The 22,522-nt window shown below is 41.8% G+C and overlaps 2 protein-coding genes across 3 annotated transcripts in view; one reads left to right on the forward strand and one right to left on the reverse strand.

Moving 5' to 3' along the window:
• The first annotated feature begins 871 nt into the window (after window positions 1-871).
• FGF2 (fibroblast growth factor 2) lies at window positions 872-20,203 on the forward strand. The gene is made up of 3 exons (XM_034772176.1): window positions 872-971; window positions 15,932-15,980; window positions 19,997-20,203. Exons 1-3 carry the CDS (start codon window positions 952-954, stop codon window positions 20,180-20,182), a joined length of 255 nt encoding a protein of 84 aa, XP_034628067.1. The 5' UTR covers window positions 872-951; the 3' UTR covers window positions 20,183-20,203.
• A 467-nt stretch (window positions 20,204-20,670) lies between these two features.
• NUDT6 (nudix hydrolase 6) overlaps window positions 20,671-22,522 on the reverse strand; it is a 31,878-nt gene continuing 30,026 nt past the window's right edge. For both annotated transcript variants that reach the window (XM_034772174.1, XM_034772175.1), the window contains one exon: window positions 20,671-21,083. In XM_034772174.1, the coding sequence (XP_034628065.1) occupies window positions 20,689-21,083 (395 nt within the window). In that variant the 3' untranslated portion in view covers window positions 20,671-20,688. The remainder of the gene's footprint in view (window positions 21,084-22,522) is intronic.

Genomic DNA, 22,522 nt, shown 5'->3' on the forward strand with positions numbered 1-22,522 from the left:
ACAGACGAAGTGGTTACTGGTTTGTTATTTTTGGGTATTAATACCCCCAGGTATTAATCACTTACTCTGCGTTCATTAATAAACCAAGGTGATTTTATTAAGTATAAAAAGTAGGATTTAAGTAGCTTCAAGTAATAACAGACAGAACAAAGTAAGTCACCAAGTAAAATAAAGCAAAAATATACAAGTCTAAGCCGAATATATTACATTAAGAAACTGATTACAGGTAATAGCTCACCCTCAGAGATGTCCAATAAGCTTTTCTCTCAGACTAGACTCCTTCCTAGTCTGGGCTCAATCCTTTCCCCTGGTACAGTCCTTGTTAGTTCCAGCAGACATCTTAGGTGGAAAACAGGGGCTTTCTCATGACTGGCAGCCACCTTTGTTTTGCTCCACCCCCTTGTATAGCTTTGGCACAAGGCGGGAATCTTTTGTCTTTCTGGGTCCCCACCCCTCCATCTAAATGGAAAAGTACCAGATTTAAGATGGATTTCATTATCAGGGGACATGGTCACATGTCACTGAAGACCTCATTCTTCATTACCTATGGGCTGGTCCACACATACACAGGAAGGCTTGAGGACCAGAGTTATACTTGATATTTCTAGCTTCAGATATGAGAACGATACATGCAAACAAATAAGATGAACACATTCAGTAGATTATAAGCTTTGTAATGATACCTTCCAAGAGATCTTTTGCATAAAGCATATTTCAGTTACATCATAGTCACATTCATAAGCATATTTTCATAAAGCATATGGAGAGCAACGTCACAACTACATCCAGGTCTTTGTCCAGCTTAATCTTTGTTAGATGTTAAAATAGCAATGGCTTTGAGAACTGACTTTATCTCTTTGTTCCTAGTCAAATTGCAACTTCAGGCAGAAGAAAGAGGAGTGGTGTCAATCAAAGGTGTATGTGCAAATCGTTTTCTGGCTATGAAGGAAGATGGCAGATTATTGGCATTGGTAAGCAACACAAAGTTCTTTCTTTACTTCATCCTCCTTCATGTTTAGCAGCTGATGTTCAAGACATAGGAGTTACTCAACTACCCCGTCATATTGAGTTGTTTATGGCCAAATTGTGCCTCCAGCACCCAGCCTGAATAACGGGGCTCAGCTCTGGAAAGAGGCATCCTTCCCCACTCCTAGGCACCGTAGTGGCTCTTGCTTGCAGAAGGCATAAGACCAAGAGAAAACTCTTAGTGATTTTGTTTGAAGGGAATCAGTCAATTAAAAAAAATCCCACTTATTTCCAAAAATGAAATTACTACCATTGTTACAGTACTCTTTAAATGTAAATGAAAACAATTAGATGGGTGAAAACTGCTTTTGCAAGTTTGCTTGATTTTTGTGTTTTTTGACAGTGGTCTTTTCATAGTTTTGTCTTAATAGTGAGTCAGTTTCTCTTGTTTTGTGTGGCTTTATCCAGACTGGAAAACTAGGAGAGAGACATTTTTGAAAATTAGTGTAAAAATACAACAATTAGTAGGTAGAGTCAAAGAGCAGGTGTAGCACCTGAAACTACTTAACTTTTTAAAAATTAACTGGTTTTCAAGCTGTCAGCGCTCCTATATAATGGGTAGTAGTAGCATTACTATAAACCTTAAATCAATACATTTGGCATAAATTGTACTTTAACATCAACCTATAAAAGATGTTTTCAATTCTGTTTCAGGACCTACAGTGTTCAGACCATTTTCATTTCACTTACAACACGCATAATGTCTATGTTCATCTAAGGTTTTATCAGATTTAAATATAAACTTCTGTGTCTTTACCTATATATTTTTCATATAGATCCATTTAATCCAAACACCCATCTTTAGTGACCAGCCATTATATCAGTGTAATATTTCCTTCCAGAAATTCTCTACCAGTTCTTAAGTGACTTTCTAGTACTTTGGTTATTCTGGAACACTGCAGTGTAAATATTCTGTGAAATTCTCCTTAACTAAAGACACATTGGATTAGTTCCTAATTTCCACCTGAGCTCCAATTAGTGAAGGATCCAAGAGGAGGGCTAAAAGTATTTTCTGTTCTTCTAATCCTCAAGGTAGTTCAGCCCCCTCTCTCTCTGCCTCCCCATAATTTAGAGCAGCCTTAGGGAAGCTTTAATTTATGTAGGTTAGTAGCAGTCCCAAGGGACTGTTGTACCAGCAGGGATCACTGGAGCACAGCACAGTCTGGTACACAGCCTTTTCTGCCCCCAGCAGACTCTCCACACCAGGACAAATCCACAGTTGTCCTTTAAGTCAGTTTTTAATGGTCTCTTTACACCAGCTGAGCAGCAGGAAGGGAGTAGAGTGTGGGCTGAATCTGGCCCTTGTTTTCCTAGGAAGGTATTGCAAGATAGCACTGCTGAAGACTATCTGTAAGGTCATGCAAACAAAATGGAGATGATGCAAAGGATTGCTTGTAAGGTAGTGTCTACATTGGGAGGTTTACCAGTATGACTGTACTGGTATAATTATACTGATATAATTTAACTTCCTGTGTGGGCATTCATATTCTGGAAAGCATCCACAGTAGGGTGACCAGATATCCTGATTTTATAGGGACAGTCCCAATTTTTGGGTCTTTTTCTTATATAGGCTCCTGTTTGCCCCCCTCTTCCCTTTCCCTCCCCCCCATCCCCTGTCCCGATTTTTCACACTTGCTGTCTGGTCACCCTAGTGTACAGGAAGAGGTATAGTAATGCTGTAAACTTACCTGTGAGGACAAGCCCTGAGAGAGACAAACATATTTCCTGGCCTCTGTCACATGACTTATTAGGGTTACAAAAGGCTGTGTTTTTATGACATAGCAGGGATTAATGGCTGCTACATTTTTTCCTCCAACAAAAAATCAAATGTAAATACAATATATCAACTAAGAAACAGCCACAAACTGCTAGAGCCAATTAATAAAATATACAGAAGCATTAGAGGAGGAAAGTCAGGATATGAGAAATCTGACAGTAGCTATAATCTGTGAACCTCAATGGCTTTCTGATCATACAACTATTTCTTATTCTCAGAACCATTCCTTTTGCAATGCACTTATGTGGATTTCTCTTTTAATGAGTACTCTCACAATTTCATGCTCAATCTGAAGCATAGGTGCAGTGTTTCCAATGATGTTTCTGTAATATGGCTTCTAAGAGTTTGTACCTATTTATATTGCTACTGATTTCTGCCCATAAACATTCAAGAAATTAAGAACTGAAAACAACAATTGCTTTGGAAGATTGGACTGTCATTTTGCAGAGAATAGTTCCCAATTAACATGAATTTACATAATCTGGAATGTTAGGTTCTTTGTTAATCTCAAAGATTTCAGTATGGTTGCATCTGGATACCTTTGTTTAATTCCCCAAAATATCTTTTACAAGTCTTAAGTGGTTCTGTGTTTACCTTAAGCTGCATTCTGAATTGAACATTTTATTGTGACATTTTAAAGCAAATTTATCCCTAATTAACATTCCCTTGAATTTTGAAGGCTTCCTTATTTTGCGGTCTTTCCATTAGTACAACTGTCTTAACATTTCTTTGACCTGGTTAATCTCCTTGGTCATTTGGAACGTTTTTATACAATTAATCTCATTCAGCCCAAAGTGGTACTTGTTTCTGTTTTTTTTAAGGTTTTTATTCCTTAGAGCACTGCAGATGATTAGCGTCTCTCATTACATTGTTCGCTTTCATCCAAAATCAACAGATTATTATCCCTTTAAGAGGGAGCAGGGCCAGTGGCTTTGTGATTTGTCAGTGGCCTCATAATTGGGCTTAAAAGTGGTCAGCTGGGCCCTAGGGGGAGAGACTGAGACAGTGGTAGGGTCAATCAGGAAAAAAAAGCCAGTAAAAGCTGCCTTGGTCAGCCAAGAAAGGGGGCCAGTGAGAGTTCAGCAGATGAGAACCACCAGAGACCAGGAATCTGAGGGGTCCCAGAGGGAAGCTGTATGTGGCATCTGGGAGAAGGCTGAAGGCAGAAGAGCAGCAAGATGGGTTTGCTGGATTACTTCTTCAAGCCAGAGAACCAAGGCTAGAGAGCTAAAGGCCAGAGAGTAGCAGAGGGGGTTGTCTGCTGATTTCTAAACTGGAGACCTGAGGCTAGGGGAGCAGTGGATGGGCTTACCCATTGACATCTTCCAACTGGAGAGCTGGCGGCAGAGGGTGGGAAGAGGGCTCAGGGCCAGGGGGAGTGTGGGCTGCTTCCCTGGTGAGGGTGAACTCCCAGCAGAAAGGCTGTGGGGGCGCCTGCTGGGATGAGCTGAATTCCTGCCTTGGTAAGACAGGAGAGAACCAACAGAGCCCAGTGATGGTGGAAGATGCTGGAGTGTGGTAGGTTGTATTTTGGGACTCTTTGGACTAGGCTGTTCTAATAAACCAACCCCAAGAAGAGGCATTAATCAGGCAAGAAAACTTGCACAGAGTAACTGGAGACTCTGAAGGAGGGAAACTGAGGTGCCCTGTTCTGCCACTGGTGGGTGCTCCAGGCAAGGTCACCTTATGACCATAATCAACTATTATTTCTACTCCATTCAGATCCTCCAAGGTCTGGGACTAGATACTTTGCTGCTGAGGCAATCCAAAAGGGAAATCACTTAAATATAGATCTACCAGAAGGGGAACAGATGGTACAGAGTTTTGCACTTTCAGTCATGAATCGGACCTGCCAAACCCCTTGATTTGCATTCAGACCTGAAAATACTCATGCATTTTGAAGTCTAGGCAAGCCCTTCTCAATATCTGCCATGAGGAACTGCTCTCATTTGATGACATAATGAGATCTTTTTGATCCAAAGAAATCCATTACTTTGGTCACTGCAATAAAACCATACTGTTATCCCTGTCAGTATGAGTCTATATTGAGTGATATTACTGACAGTATAACACCCAATTTTAGCATTTGGGCCAATTCAGCTTTTACTTTATTTCTCAGTGCTAATGAAACACTGGATTGTAAACAGCTTATGGAGCACACTGGAATCTATAAGAATTATTGCAATTGCAATTACAATTACTGTATTGCATTATATTATACCTATGCCTTTCCAGTCTATCCACCATTTCATCAAATTCTTTTAAGAGTATCTTTTGCATTATGAAGAATAGACAGTTATTCACTCATTTGACCATCAGCATATATAGATTTCTCTTCAACCCAAGTATACACTGAACTCCTGCCCCCCTCTTTCTCTCCCCCCCCCCCTGTATTTCATGCTATTTTGGTATCTGTCCTTACACAGACCTGCCAGCGTCCTTTCACCCGCTCTACAAAACAAGTGTTGGTTTTTATTTTAACATCCGGTGGTCCATAATTATTTTACATGTCTGCTGTGATTACTTTGATAAGCTCCAGTATCTATTTTGATACTCACTTCTGGGTTATTTTATTTCCAGGTATCACATATCAATTAGTTATAGAACCTCTGTAAAATTTATTAAGATACTCAACCAAAAACTCAGTTTCTGAATTCTCTTCATCCAGAGCTTTTACTTGCTCTGGGTAGATGTTCATAAATGTATCTTGCCTTCGTATTTCTTTGTCATTTATGCTGAGTAACTTCTTTTGCAAAATGGCTTATTGCATGTCTGACACTGCACCTCTTGGGCTAAACTTCTGAATTGTGCAGTGATGGATTGTATTTCTTTATAGCTTGGTATGAAGTTTTAAGTAGATGTACTTCTGTAATTGTTAACAGATTAATTTGGGAAACACCATTTTCACTAGCTCTGCTCCTTCCTGCAGGGATCAGTTATCAGAAGAGCTGGTTCAAAAAATTTTGATGGAACATTTTTCCATCAGAAAATGCTGTTTTGACAAAATCAAGTTAATCAAAATTTGATGAGAAATTATGAAAATGGTGCATTCAATAAGGTTGAAATATTTTATTTCAACTTTGGTATTGTAATATTAAAATAATAGCCTAAACTAAACATTCAGCTTTATAAAAAGATAAACATCTTGGAATATTTTCTTTCACAGTCATTTGAGATTTTTACTTTTCCTCCTGATTTGATGAAAGATGAAACTTCAAAATCTCAGAATTTACTATGGGATAAGAATTCCATTTTTTGACGTTCTTATCAGTTTTACTTCAAATAATTTGTCTAATTAGGTCATCTGTTAACTGGGCATAATCATGTGACTTAGCTTTGTCATGTAGGTCTGAAACATAATGGCTGTTGTCTCATAAAGAAAATGCTCCTTTATAACCAAGTGACATTCTTGTGTTGATCAGAATATCCTTCAAATTTCTGAATGACTGGCTTGCGGTTTGCACCCCCTTTCAGTATATTCTAGTGAAAATGTTAAGATCTCCAGTGTCTCTGAGCTTGCTTCCTGTAGCAATGTGCAGGACTTCAACCTCGCAGGTTTCTTTCCAATCACGCTTGCCTTCAGGAAACTTGGAAGTGCTGCAGTTGCTGTCTCCATTTCTCTGACAGATTCTCTTCTATTTCCCAAGACTTATTTACTTAAAAGAAAAAACTTATTGTTTGACAAACACCTTGTAATAGGGGTGTGACCCAAAGAGTGTTGGAAAGAGACTAATCTTTTATTTCCTGGCCCCAGTCACATAATGGCGTTTGCCTTTTGTAACCATGACCTGTTATCACATGACTGGGTCAGTATTCCTTGACTCCAGTAGCTACTGCCACAGGTTAACCTTCCAGTTTTAACCAGTTATAGTCTAACAGACATCACATTTAACTTTAGTTTTTAATGCAACTTTTAACTCTTAATATGAATAGTCTAGGACAGGGGTAGGCAACCTATGGCATGTGTGCGGAAAGCAGCACATGAAGCGATTTTCAGTGGCACTCACACTGCCCGTGTCTTGGCCACCAGTCTGGGGGGCTCTGCATTTTAATTTAATTTTAAATGAACCATCTTTAAACATTTTAAAAACCTTATTTACTTTACATACAACAATAGTTTAGTTATATATATTATAGACTTGGAGAAAGAGACCTTCTAAACATGTTAAAATGTATTAATGGCACGCGAAACCTTAAATTTGAGTGAATAAATGAAGACTCGTGACACCATTTCTGAAAGGTTGCCAACCCCTGGTCTAGGATTTCAAATTAGTTCAATCTGAATTTATCTTTAAGGTGGGTGAAGTTTTCTCTAAGTGAATCAGTGGTGGCAGGCACTGCAGTCTATGGTGGAAGAATTTTGACAGGATGTTACTTTGCCTTCAGTCAGTTCTTCTGTAATCGGTGATTCATAAGCTATGGTTTGGCTACTGTGGGGGTGCTGCAAAACAGACTGTTGAACCAGTTTAACTACAGCCAACACTGTTAATGTTAATGTTGCCACTTTCCATGTTTGTTTTTATTTAGTGGTTCAGACTTTTTCTGGCTTGAGAACTCAATTTGGTAGTAGACAAAACATTTACTCAAAGATGGCCAGATTCTACAATCCTTATTCAGGCCGAGTAGCATTCACTCACATGAGTAGTTCTATCAGCTTCAGTGGAATTACTCATGTGAATGAGTGCCACTTAACATTAGGGTTGCAGAATATGGCCCAGAATTATTTTCACTGTTTATTCTTTTATAGAGGGACTGTATAGCTTAAGTATTAGGCCTGGTCTACACTAGGAGGTTATGTCGAATTTAGCAGCGTTAATTCGAATTAACCCTGAACCCGTCCACACAACGAAGCTATTTATTTCGACATAGAGGTCTCTTTAAATCGATTTCTGTACTCCTCCCCGACGAGGGGAGTAGCGCTAAATTCGACATGGCCATGTCGAATTAGGGTTAGTGTGGACGGAATTCTACGCTAATAGCTCCGGAAGCTATCCTACAGTGCACCACTCTGTTGACGCTCTGGACAGCAGTCCGAGCTCGGATGCTCTGACTAGCCACACAGGAAAAGCCCCGGGAAAATTTGAATTCCCTTTCCTGTCTGGCCAGTTTGAATCTCATTTCCTGTTTGGACATCGTGGCAAGCTCAGCAGCACTGGCAATGATGCAGAGCTCTCCAGCAGAGGTGACCATGCAATCGCAGAATAGAAAGAGGGCCCCAGCATGGACTGATCGGGAAGTCTTGGATCTGATTGCTGTGTGGGGCGATGAGTCCGTGCTTTCGGAGCTGCGATCGAAAAGACGGAATGCGAAGATCTACGAGAAGATCTCAAATGCCATGACAGAGAGAGGATACAGCGGGGATGCAACGCAGTGCCGTGTGAAAATCAAGGAGCTGAGACAAGTGTACCAGAAGACCAAAGAGTCAAACGGACGCTCCGGATCCCAGAAATATGCCGTTTCTATGAGCACTGCATTCCATTCTAGGTGCGACTGCCACCACTACCCCACCACTGTTCGTGGACTCTGACAATGGGGTATTGTTGACGGCCACTTCCTTGGAGCTGTTCGCAGACGGGGAAGATGAGGAGGACGAGGCAGTCGACAGTGCTTTCAACGCTGATTTCCCGGACAGCCAGGATCTCTTCTTCACCCTCACAGAGATCCCGTACCAACCCTCCCAACGCGGTAACCCGGACCGTGAATCAGGGGAAACATCAGTAGGTAAGTGTTGTAAACATTTATTTTGAATAGAATAGGCATGGTTTGTTAGCAATGGGTTTTTAATGATTAGTTTGCCCTAGGCGCTTAACTTTTTAGTCCTTGCCAGTGCAGCTACTGGAAAAGTCTGTTAACATGTCTGGGGATAGAGTAGAAATCCTCCAAGGACATCTCCACGAAGCTCTCCTGGAGGTAATGTGAAAGCCTTTGCATCAGGTTCCTGGGGAGAGCGGCCTTATTGCCTCCTCCATGGTAGGAAACTTTTCCGCGCCAGGCTAGCAGCAGGTACTCCGGGATCATTGCCTGGCAAAGCATGGCGGCATACGGCCCTGGTGTTTGCTGGCATTCACGCAGCATGCGGTCTTTCTCTGCCTCCATAATCCTCATCAGAGTGATATCACTCATGGTGACCTGCTTTGAATTAGGGGAATTTTAGTATGGGGACTGATTGCCTGTTCCTTTAAATAACTGTAACCGGCAGTTTACCGGCGGTGTGGGTGGGGAGGCGAACCGTTCATGCTGAGCGGTTCGCCGGCAGCGTGCAGGGATCTTTCCCGAGCCCAGCCACGTGGTGGGGCGGGGAGGCGAACTGTTCCTGCTGAGCGGTTTGCCGGCAGCATGCAGAGATCTTTCCCAGGGACAGCTGCAACGGGGGTGGGACAGGGGCAGAGTTCATGCCGGCCGGATCGCCGGCAGCGTGCAGGGATCTTTCCCGAGCCCAGCCACGTGGTGGGGCGGGGAGGAGAACCGTTCCTGCTGAGCGGTTCGCCGGCAGCATGCAGGGATCTTTCCCGGGGACGGCCGCGATGGGGGTGGGACGGGGCAGAGTTCATGCCGGCCGGATTGCCGGCAGCAGGAACTGGCCAACGCTAGGAGCATTGCTTGGAACGTGAAAGGAGGGCACTGCTATAAATTAGGCTTTAAGCAGCCAAAAGTCTACGGCTTACCATGTCTGCCTGCTAGCAGAATTCTGATGTCCAGCCCCGCTTGTGTGATCTGTACAGCAAGACCCCAGGCATTTAAGGTGAAGACAGAAAATTCGACCTTGTACTGAGTGCACATGTGATAGGTGCTGTGCATGGTCTTGTTCACAGAGAGAGACTATATTCATTGTTTGCAAAAATGTATCTTTTTGAGGAATTCACTCCCTTTTTCCCATCCCACAGCTGCGAGTGTCTCCCGAGCTACCCCGGCATCCCCCTCCCAGTGGGTGGCACAGATCAGGCGGCGAAAGAAGAGGACCCGGGACGAGATGTTCTCAGAACTTACGGTCTGTTCCTGAGCCAAGGCGGCACAGCAGACCCAGTGGAGGGAGAACATGTCGCAATACCAGCGATCACACAGCAAAAGGGAGGACAGGTGGCGGCAGGAAGACCAGCAGGCGACTCAAACGCTGCTTGGACTGATGAGGGAGCAAACGGACACGCTCCAGCGCCTTGTAGATGTTCTGCAGGACCAGAGGCAGGAGGACAGAGCCCCCCTGCATTCTATCTCTAACCGCCCTCCCCCGCCACAAAGTCCCATTCCCCCCCTCCCCCGCCCCCAAAGTCCCAAGAAGGAGGGGCGGCAGGGGCCGTGAAAACAGTCACTCCACCCCTGCAGATTGCTCAAATTGCAGAAGGCTCTCATTCCCAAAGATTTGATACGTCCCTTCGTTCCCTCCAAATGCACCTCACCCAAGCCCCCGTCCCAGTTTCATCCCCTAACTGTGTAGTTCTTAATAAAACATACGTTTCTGTTCATTACTGTTTCCCTCATGTTCTTTTAGATGACAGTGTGTTTGACGGGGGGCGAAGGGGTTTGGTAATTGGAGAGCACAGTCACCCTTACCAGGGTACAGACACGGGGGCAGATTCAGCAGAAGGTCACACACACATTGCAGTCACTAGGTACACTGGTCAGTCTGGGAGGTGGTTTTCGTGTTCTCTGTGGGGGGGCTATGTGAGTTTGTGGCGGGGGAGGGTGGTTACAGATCTTATGCAGCGGTCCTTAGCCTGGATGACAGAGCCATGCAGCAGGAGATCTGTAACCGCCCTCCCCCACCAGAAAGTCACATAGCCCCCACCTACAGAGTCCCGAAAAGGAGGGGTGGCAGGCTCCATTGAAACAACCAGTCCACCACTGCGGACTGCTCTAGGAGCAGGAGCCTGTCATTCCTCGAGTTTAGAAGCATCCTTTCCATCACTACACCCGCTCCCCACCACAGTCTGCGTCCCAGTTTCAACCCTTTACCGCAAAATTCTTAATAAAGAAAACGGTGTTAATGAACAAAGTTTCATTTATTTTATTTTTAAAGGTGTGTTGGAAGGGGGGGGAAGGGGTTTGGTAACTGGAGAGGATAGTCAACATTAACTGGGTAAAGAAACGGGGGCAGGTTCAGCTTCTGTTTAAACAAACGTAATAGTCACAGGTTACCCTACTCACTCTGGAACCTAGCTTTCAAAGCTTCCTGGATGCACAGTGCGTCCCGCTGGGCTCTTCTAATCGCCTGGGTGTCTGGTTGGGTGTAATTAGCAGCCAGGCGATTTGCCTCAACCTCCCACCCCGCCATAAACGTCTCCCCCTTGCTCTCACAGAGATTGTGGAGCACACAGCAAGCTGCAATAACAATGGGGATATTGGTTTCGCTGAGATCAGAGCGAGTCAGTAAGCTTCTCCATCTCCCCTTCAGACGCCCAAAAGCACACTCCACCACATTCTGCACTTGCTCAGCCGGTAGTTGAAGAGTTCTTTTTCACTGTCCGGGGTGCCTGTATAGGGCTTCATGAGCCAGGGCATTAATGGGTAGGCTGGGTCCCCGAGGATGACTATAGGCATCTCCACATCCCCAACAGTTATTTTGTGGTCCGGGAAGTAAATACCTTCCTGCAGCCGTCTAAACAGAACAGAGTTCCTGAAAACGCGAAATTCATGAACCTTGCCCGGCCATCCGACGTTGATGTTGGTAAAACGTTCCCTATGGTCCACCAGCACTTGCAGCACCATTGAAAAGTAGCCCTTTCAGTTAATGTACTGGCTGGCCTGGTGGTCCGGTCCCAGGATAGGGATGTGAGTTCCATCTATAGCCCCACCGCAGTTTGGGAATCCCATCGCAGCGAAGCCATCTATGATCACCTGCACATTTTCCATGGTCACTACTTTTGAGAGCAGTAGCTCAACGATTGCGTTGGCTACTTGCATCACAGCAACCCTCATGGTAGATTTGCCCACTCCAAATTGATTGGCGACTGACCGGTAGCTGTCTGGCATTGCAAGCTTCCAGAGGGCTCTGGCCACTCGCTTCTGGACAGTCAGGGCTGCTTGCATCCGGGTGTCCTTGTGCTTCAGGGCAGAGGACAGCAACTCACAAAGTTCCAGGAAAGTTCCCTTACGCATCCGAAAGTTTCGCGGCCACTGTGATTCATCCCAGACCTGCAGCACTATACGGTCCCACCAGTCCGTACTTGTTTCCCAGGCCCAGAATCGCCGTTCCACAGCATCAACATGACCCATTGCCATCATGATGTGCACGGCGTGAGGTCCCGTGCTTTGTGAGAGGTCTGTGCACCTCTCAGACTTAATGTCCTCACCGCACTGCCGTAGCCTCCTCGACTGATTTCTCAGCATCTGCCTCTGAAAAAGGTGCATGATAAGGCGCGAGGTGTTGATAACGGCCATAACTGCAGCGATGATCACAGCGGGCTCCATGCTCGCGGTGCTGTGGCATCCGCGCTGTCAATCACCAGAAAAGTGCGCGAACTGATTGCCCGCTGGCGCTTTTCACGGAGGGAGGGCGGGAGTCAGGGTTGAATGACGACAGTTACCCAAAACCACCCTCGACACATTTTTTTGCCCTAGCAGGCATTGGGGGCTTGACCCAGAATTCCAATGGGCAGCGGGGACTGCGGGAACTGTGGGATAGCTACCCACAGTGCACTGCTTCCAATGTCGATGCTTGCCCCGTTAGTGTGGACTCATAAAGTCGAATTACTGTCCTTAGTGTGGATACACATGTTCGACTTTGTAATATCAGTTCCACAAATTCGCTTTAAGTAAAATCGAACTAGTCTCGTAGTGTAGACATACCTTTAGAAATGGACAATGGAGTCTTTCACCTCTAGATCACCATGTTGAATCTAGCCCTGATCAATATAATCAAAAATGCATTTTCATCCAACGGTTGTACAGTGGCCTGTGAAATGAGTCAGTGGTCAGAATCCCATTCCTTTTGGACAGGTGTCCACATCTTACGTCACTCAGAAGAAAGGATGAAGAGTGAATTGAGCATATTGAGTGCATCACCCTCTCTTCCCTTGAGGTGGTCCCTCCAAGTCAGAGTTGAACTACATTTGCAGGACAGTATACAAAAGATAGCAGCAGTGCAAGCTTTTCTGTGGATAAAGAGAGGATGACTTCAGTTTCCAAAGCTGTCAATCTGGCACCCTTCCCAATTAAGAGCTTGTCTATCTGATGATTTAGTGCATGGCGGGCTAGAGTGCTGCAGATCTACAACACAGCTTGATGTGCACTAAGTGACTATATAGACAAACCCTAAATTATCTTAAATTGTTTTTGTCTTTCTAAAATTCTTATTTTTTTGGCTTGAAAGTCTTTTTCAGGTATTTTGTTTGTTGTGTCCCCCTCTTCTCTCTTCTCCCCCCCCCCATTTTTTACCTGAGAAGTATCAGGAATGGCAAATCTGGTTTTGCTGGGGAACTCACTGGAGGTCCCAGATGTGGATTGTGAGCTTTTATCTGCTGTCAGTTGAAGGAATAGGGGGTTGTTGATTTTTAACAGACATCTCTTTTCTCCTAAGCATTTCTTAGGCCTTCTAGTTAAGCTGGATGTTAACAAAAGTTTTAAGCTGTCTGAGTGAAAAGCACTTCTTCTTCCTCACACTCTACCTCAATTAATCAAGTTTCACCTGCATAATATCTCTCATGTTATAATCTTATTAGTTTGCTAGTCATATATAGTTTTTACAGGGTAGACAAGACCAGAATTCCTAACATTAAAAACTTAAAAGGCTGAAAGAAAAAAAAAAAATCAGACCACCTTGTTGCATCATAAAGAAGGAAAAGCACAAACCCATTTTCCCTCTTTATTGGTGACCTTTGCATTTATAATATGAAAAACACAGGTATTTCCTATACATTGGAAGATTTATAATTTTAATGTTGCTAACTTCCATTAATGTTAACTCCCACGCAGGGACGAAACAGGTGAGACTCCAGATTGTTGTTCTAACTACAGTATCTTTTCAGTTCCCATCATGTTGCATCTTAAGTGACCTCTATTTTAGACAGAATATTAAGGCTGGCAACCATGTCATCTTTGACTGTACTCTTTTATCTCACTTCCAAAGCTTAGTTTTGTCTGGTTATTACTTTGATTGGAGACCACCATAGAATTGCAGGACATTAAATTGATATTTCAAGAGAAGTTCTGCAACCAATGCCTTAATATGGTATGAGTGGAAATGGTGCTGCTGGAGGTGTCAGCTTTTTGGATAAGATGCAAACCAAGATCCTGACCACCTGTGATCACTTAGGTTATGTCTACACTGCAATTAGACACCCACGTTTGGCTCATGCCAGCTGACTCTGGAATAGGGGCTATTTAATTGCAGTGTAGTCATGCAGGCTTGGGCCGGAGCCTGGGCTCTGGGACCCTCCCACCTCACAGGGCCCGAGAGCCCGGCTCGGGCCCGAGAGCCCGAATGTCTACACCACAATTAAACAGACTCTGAACCCAATCCCTGTGAGCCTGAATCAGTTGGTATAGGGATTTCCTTGGTACTTTCTTGCAAAAGCCTTAGCTGAACGTCCAATTTGGCAGGTATATTGAATCTACATAAATTCTGCTTCAAGTCTGAACTGAATTCAGTGCTTTTTATCCTCCTTTCCTTGTGCAATTTTACTATGTCTTATTAAAGCTATAGAGTTGGCTGCATTTCAGTGGTGGTTGAGACGATTAATGCATATATTTGCATACAACTGAAGTGCTTGAAAATCTTCTGTGGTGAAAGGTGCTCAGTAAATATTAGATTATGATTTTGTAATCTTTTCTTTTGGAGATAGGACACAAAGCGTGAGACAAGTATTGGTTTGACTATTTACATTTTTTTAAAATGTTAGTGATTTAGAGGTACATGAGAAGTCAGCACATGGATTCTGTTCAAAGATCTTCAAAAATCAAGAGTAGTATATAGAAATGGCTGCAAGTATTTATATTCTACTGCCAAAACCTATATTTGGAGACTGAAGTTTGGTTAGGTTTTTAATACACAGCAGACTCCTTATTCCACACTGTAGTTGTGCATTTAGTTGCTCATAGCAACAGAAACCTGACACAAATGTTAAAATTCAAGATTTTCCCATGTATGTTTGCATGCATACTGTTTTGAAGCCTGGTAATGAAGCCTAGTTGTTTTCAGGTTTGGGTTTAGTTGTAGTTAAATACTTACATTTTCAATTAATAGTCATAAAGCAATACAGCAGTTCTGTTGGTAACTAATTTGGCAGATGGGCTCTCTGTTTAGGATGTATTTTGGTTTATTTGTTTTGATTCCTGTCCAAGATTTCCGACACACTTTCCTTTTAATGATTAGCTTATTCTGTCATTTGAAGAACTTTTTTCATAGAGTAAATGTATCTGACTGAATGTGATACGGCTGAGATATGAAAAGGAGGTAGCTCTTTCTCTAAATCAATGCTCTGTTCTATTTTAGCTCTGCTTTTGAGATCTCCTCCTGCCCCTTTTTAAGGAGACAATCCTGCAACCAAATGAGTCCCAGCACAATGGCTCTCTGCCCTTGTACAGGGGACAATGCTAGTGGGGCCCAAAAGATTAACCGAGAGGCACAGTGTGGCTGCAGTGCAGCTAAATATAGGAGGAGAAATTACTGTCTCCCAATAAAATATTGGAGTCCCCCCCCCCCCTTTGTTGAAGTGGAGAAATATAGTGGTGTTTTTCCTCTCTGGTGAGATCCAGAGGAACACTACATCTACCAGTTCTCTCCTTATTACTAACAGCCATTAAAACCTACCTAGTCCAGCAGTGGCTAATTTAAAGATCCCAGTGAAACAATTCCAAACATGCAGAATCTAAGGGTTAAATTCTGATGCCTTTACTTGTGTACTCAACTAGATCCTTTGACATCAGTGGAATTATTTGTAGAGTAAGGTACTATTCAACACAAGGGATGGTGTCAGACTCAGGTCCTGAGGGAGCATGGGCTTCTGCTATGAGTAAAGCTGTGCAGCAGAAGATGTATGGGAGTGGATTGGCTGGTACAGGAGTTCAGTGATTTTTCTCTTCTGGAGTTTGAAGAAGATGAGAACAAATAATAATTCCAGATGCTAGATAAATATGGAAGTGGGGAAATATTTGGCATCAGAAGATCACTACAAATCACTCTTTGTACTGCAGGGATGGCGTGCATCTTGGTGACATAGGAAACCCATGCTTTCCTGGAAACGTGAGTCATGGAATCTTTAGCTGCATTTGTTAAACTCTGTCAAGTGAAAGATAAAAACTTACTGGCTCTAAAGAGAGCTTGTAGGTTTTTTTTCAAGGCAATCAAGAATGTAATCTCTCTCAACAATAAGCCACTAACTCTTAAGGTTCTTGAAAGAAAAACACATTTCAGGGTGCACTTTGCTTCGATTTGGTGAGCATGATGTACAGGTTTAGGCAGAAGTAAAGGACCCACCTATTTCTGTGCTATTTACAGTGAAACTAGTTGATCCGTACATATAGTAGAACCTCAGAGTTACGAACACTAGAGTTATGAACTGACCAGTCAACCACACACCTCATTTGGAACCTGAAGTATGCAATCAGGCAGCTGCAGAGACCCCAAAAAAGCAAATATAGTACAGTACTGTGTTTAAACATTAACTACTAAAAAAAAATAAAGGGGAAGCATAAAAAAAAAAAGATTTGACAAGGTAAGGGAACTGTTTCTCTACTTGCCGCTTTTAACCATTTTCAATTAAATGAAACATTTTTCTTCTGCATAGTAAAGTTTCAAAACTGTATTAAGCCAATGTTCAGCTGTAAACTTTTGGAAGAACAACCATAATGTTTTGTTCAGAGTTACAAACAACCTCCATAACTGAGGTTGTACTGTAACATTGTTCTTTCCTTTTCCCAGCGTTGGCTTGTCTGTCTCTCCTTAGAGTATTAGCTCCTTGGAGACGGTACTATCCTTGGGTGCTTGGAATGCGACTAGCACATAATGGGTAGTATCATAGATAAATAATATCACCACTTTCAGAAGCTCTGTGTGAGGGAGGTGATAGAGACAGAATGGGGAAATGGGGTTCCTGGGAACAGGCTGGGGAGACAGGGGATTCCATGGGAGTTAATGGGAAGGAAGGACAAAATGGGTGAGTCTTTTGGATCCCCCAAGCTCATTCATTTAATTGAAACAAGTCAATGTAAAGATATTAATGTGTGTACACTTCAGCATCCTAGTATTTCAGTAATGGTTGGCAAATATGAGCTCTGGTATCTGATTCTCAGTTCTGTGCTTGAGGCAGGATGAAGAAATGGGGGAGGAAGGTGGTTAAACCTACAGCTGCCTTATCTTTGGATCTGTGAGTCTTGAAGGGGAAATAATACATGTAGCTCTATTTCTTCACTGTGGGCCTGATTATTTAAAGGACTAAAACATGTCAGTAATTCCATTCCTACTCAGGAAAGCACATAAGAATGCTCATCTTTAAAGTCAATTGGCCTATTTTTATACTTTAAAATGTAAGCATAGACGTTGCTGAATCAGGACCCATATTCAGATCCAGGAACCCACTGGAGGTCTAGGAAAGGTGGGTAGCATGCCATAAAGGTGTTACTGCCGCCGCCACCACATGTGGCCCTTTGCCCACAGCTGTGTGAATAATTGGGCCTTCTGTTCCAAAAACAACTGTTCTATGTTATATGATTTCGTATTTTTTGTTGGCCACTGAGAACATTCACAACATTACTCCAGGGGGAATTCTACATAAAAAAAAAAAAATAATAAAATAAAAATTCTGTGCACAATATTTTAAAATTCTGCATATTTTATTTGTCAAAATAACACAATATAATCATGCCACTTTCAATTATTTTGGTAATTTATTTCAAAATACCCGTCAGCAAGTATGTCTGTAACAGTACAGACAAATAAAAAAAAAATCAGGAAATATTTTTTTTAACATAATTAGTTACTAGGCATATTAATACAGAACTCTGAGTAATCATTCATTTAAACTGCAATACAGAAACTTATTTTTCACACCCCTCAGAAGCAGCCCAAAGGGTTGGGGGAGTCAGGGGTAATGGAGGAGCTGAGGGAGGGGGAAGTAATTGCTGGGAAGGAGCCTGGGAGTTAGGAGGAATGTTGGGTGTGGATGGGAGAAATATGGAACAGTTTTTTGGGGGGAGGGGGTCTTGTTAGGAGGCTGGGGAGTCTGCCCCATGCAGACCCCCCCTCTGACCCCGTCCCCCATGTGGCCGTGCACCCCTCATCCCGACTCTATCACCTCACTAACTCCTGTGCCCCACCTATCTATCCCCCCACTAGCTCTTCTGAACCCCAGTCTTTGTGATCTCCCCCTAGCAACCCTGTGTTCCCTGCTCTTTTCCCTTCTTCCCCCCTGTGCCTCCTCTGGTCCCGCAGGCAAGGCATTGAGGAAGGCAGCCTCTGCCCCTTTCCTCTCTGCAGGTAGGTAGTTGCTCTGGCTTCTGAGCCAACTGCCCTCTTCTGGTCCCACATCCACCCCTGGTGGGTGAAAAGTGTAATTGCAGCATGATCCCTATCACTGCTTCCCTTCACCTCCAAATTCTGTGCTTGTGCAGTGGTGCAAAATTCCCCCAGGAGTAGTTCCTGCCCCAGAGATCTTACAATCTAAAGTATTTTTGCTTTTTAAAGTCAAAATTGTATTAAATTATTCCTTTTGAAGTGAGATGCATTATTCTGACAACAAAATGATTAGCCCTTGCAGAAAAATCTATAACAAATGTATTGATTGCATTGTTCTACATCAGTAAAAATGGGTAAAGTGTGTGTGTGTGTTTGAGAGGGAGGAACAGCAGGGAAGGGGCTGTTTGTGTTCAGCATTAGAAAATTACTAGAAATTTGAGGGTCATAGCTTACTTAATTCTAAACAATGTAGATTGAATTCTAAAGGTGAAAATTACATCATTTGATGAAAATATTTCTATAATCTGGCTGTCAGGAACAAATAAGGGAGTGGACGATGGCATGTATTCAAGCTCTTGTATGGCATGTGTCTGACACCACTGGACTTCAACAAGTTCCCAGTATTTCCTATAACTAATTTCTTTAGAATGAAGTAAAACTGCAGTAATTGGTTTGAAGGTATATGTGTATTTGGGAATTTCTGCTTATACGTTAAAAACTAAAATAACTCGTGTGTGTAAATCCTTCAGGAAATAAATCAGGCAGGATTTACTGTCAAGTAGGATTTAGCTTTAGATTTACTGTCAAGATTTACTGTCAAGTAGGATTTAGATGAGGAAAATGTACTTTAAAGTTTCTCTCTACCTAGATGTTATCAGCTATTGAGGCTGATAATCAGTGTCACAATTGGGAAATATTAATTTCCCTTTATAGAGTTAGAGACTAACTGCATTTTTCTGGATTCTGAAATGCACATTGCAAAGCATATTGTGGAACATATTTGAAATGGAGTAAAATTTTAGTTAACATGAACGTTTTTCCTGGCTTAGGTTCCCCTGTAACAATGGATAGAATAAATATAATTTCCACATGGGATACACTCATTAGATTTAATTTTTTCTTCTTAAAGAAATATTATTATTATTATCCCGGTAACAGAATAGGCTCGCTACTATTAATATTTTTGTTACTGCACAATAGTACCATAGGATTTGGCTTCAAGAAAATTAAAATAAATCATACAAACAGAAGAGTTTGGTCCTAGGCTGGACCTCTAATATTCTATTTCTCACCAGTTGATGAAAAGATCTGGCAGGGCAGATGACCCACTTCATACTTTTTCTCCTGTTGTAACTAGGCAAGAGGGATAGCTGAATTGTCTGGCTTGGAAATCAGGAGCTATCAATAATTGTAGCAGACAGGATTCTTCATTCATTTTTTATAAATGGTGGAAAGGAACAAAGAAATAAATAGTATAAAGACAGATTACTCTGAGCTTTATCTAGCTCAATGGCTGCTACAAAAAATCATCCAGTGGTTCACACCAACCGCATCTCCTTTAGGAGTTTATTGATAATCACTTGCATGTATTTTTAAACACAAAAGTATGTTTAATATGAATTCCTTGAAATCTATGTTCTTCAGAAAAGAGTATCTTTTGAAAATGTCCATACTACTGTGATACCAATAACTTTAATCACCAACTAACTCCTCTCATTAATAGGCACTCCCATGTATTTAAGGGAGTGATTTGTTATGCCAGAGGGGATGAATATGAATAACATTTTTTTTTCTTTCCCTTTCAGAAATGTGTAACTGAAGAGTGTTTCTTTTTTGAGCGCTTGGAATCAAACAACTACAACACTTACCGGTCACGGAAATATTCTGATTGGTATGTGGCACTGAAAAGAACTGGACAGTACAAACTTGGACCAAAAACTGGACCAGGGCAGAAAGCTATCCTTTTTCTTCCAATGTCTGCCAAGAGCTGATTTCAGTGGTAGATTCTATAGTCTATGCCACAACACACTAAAGTGGTAGTTTCCTCCACTCCTTCCAAAAGTAGTAAAGTGTGAGCAAATATTTGATAACTGCTTTTGCAGATGTCTGATTACTAAATATGTTTGTATAATATAACCTTGATGTTACTGTATGTTTTGAAACAATTGTGCCAGTGTCCAGAGGAAAAAGCACCAGGAAAATGTATAGAAACTTCAGTATCCGTGCTTCACGTATTTTCCTCTAGTTAGAGCTACTATATTAGCCTTATGTTAGCCTTGCAGTGTAAAGGAAACTTAAAGATGTGCACACATTTACAGGAATATTTACCTTTTAAAAGAAATAATATATATATCTATATATCTTACTAGAAAATAAAAAAAGTAAATATTGAATTCAGCAAGAACAAAGTCCAGGAATATTTTTAATATGGTACAAGTAAGCCCACAATTTAAAATAATCAATTCTAAATTATGAATTTAATTAAATGTGAAGCTTATTAGAATTCTGTCGTGTTTTTATAAGTATCTGGCAGCTCCCTATGGTACAGCTTATAAAATAGGCCTGTGTAAACAGCTGGAAATTCTCTCATGGTTATATCAATCTTATCAAACCCTTCTCTGTATCCATAAAGTAGCAGTTTAGCTACACTGCTGGTGATGGGAGTAGTGTCTTTGGTCTTGGCAAGTTCCTCAAGATCCATCCATTCGCACCTCAAGCATTCCTGCTGGCAGAAGCTGATGTTGAATGAGGAAGGCTGCAGGCGACAGATGATATACATATCTGATAACCCAAAGGCTCCAGGGTGCCTATGTTGCTGCCTTATGCTTAAGAGGGACTTGAACTCTGACTTAATGCCAGTCTCTTCAAAAACCTCTCGAACTGCTGTGTTTCCTAGATGGAGAGAAATATTCCTACAGTACATGTAAGAGGAGACTACATTTCAAGAACTGTTCATAGTGAAAGATTTCCAACTCATAAAGCATCGCTGATGGTAACACCTTTTTGAGACCGTAAAGGCTATAAACTCCAACACTACAGTAAGCTCAGTTTTTGGCCCTTTAAACGAAACTAATTGTAATGGACTACTTTGCTTTTCTTGTGGATAACCTACAAAATGATGAATGTTCCTTAATACTGTACAAGTATGGTAGCTCTGAAACTGATGCACCAATGCAGTATACCCAGCTCTTGTCTAAAGATATTTGCTAAATATTTTCAGTTCTCTTTGATCCTAATTAATACATTTTTAGGTTTACTTTCAATGGCTGATCTTCCTGTTGCATCTGAGGACTTTCAATTATATCTGATTGTGGGAACAAATCAATTAATTCAGTGGCACAAGTACACAATTTATCTTACAGATGTAAAAGTGTGCAAACAAACTGGCCTACAGAATGAAGGAGGACCTCACCCTTCTTGCAAAGTTATCCTTAAATGTCTATAATGACATTTCAGTTATATTATTTTGCTAACATACCATGAAATCTATTGATGCATGGGAAATTCATACAGATAATTCCTATTAACTTTGCATATGTAAATCTTTTGTACACTGACCAAGAGGAGATAAAAACCTCTTATATTTCTCATTATAAAAATCAATAGGAATGGAGAAAAAAAATCCGTTAACTTGGGCCCCAGTCCAGGAATGTCCTTGAGCACAGGTATAGTGCTACTGAAGTCAGTGGGACTACTTGTGCTTAAAGTTAAGCACATTTTTAAGAACCTTGCTGAGTCAGGGTCTAAAAACAGCTAATGGCTGGCAGGGTAACTCATTCACTCTTTCAGTGCTTAGACCCAGTCTCTCCACTAACCAAAAGCTAGAGTTACCTCCGAACAGCAATCAAAATCAAAGATCCCAGGAGGGCTCTAATATCCTCTTCTGCCAAAATTTAGCTGTTCCTAGGCCTTGCAAAACTTTACAAACCTACTTGGGTGGAGTATTTTTTGGATGGGTAAATAGAATTATTAGATTTTTTTTTAATCCTCATGGCAAGGGAGGTGACTCTGTTTAGTCTGTGATGTAAAATGCCCATGTCTAGTTTGCAAGGCAACTTGCTGTAGTTAATTAGGAATTAGAATGTTGGTTTATATTTAACAGAATTACATTCATTTTAATAATGCCTGCAAATCACCATCTTGAAAAGTTAGAAGTACAGAAGATATAAATTTTGGATTTATTTTAAAACCACTGAAAATAATTTCAGGACATACAGTAGCAAACCATAAGCAAAATCTCTAACAGCCTTTCTTATAGACAATAAACATTTATATAGAAATGGCCCTGATCCTGCAAACACTTCATGTGTGTTTTAAAGTTAAGCACATTA

This window comes from Trachemys scripta, chromosome 5 (assembly GCF_013100865.1).
Source record: "Trachemys scripta elegans isolate TJP31775 chromosome 5, CAS_Tse_1.0, whole genome shotgun sequence".
Classification (NCBI taxonomy): domain Eukaryota; kingdom Metazoa; phylum Chordata; order Testudines; family Emydidae; genus Trachemys; species Trachemys scripta.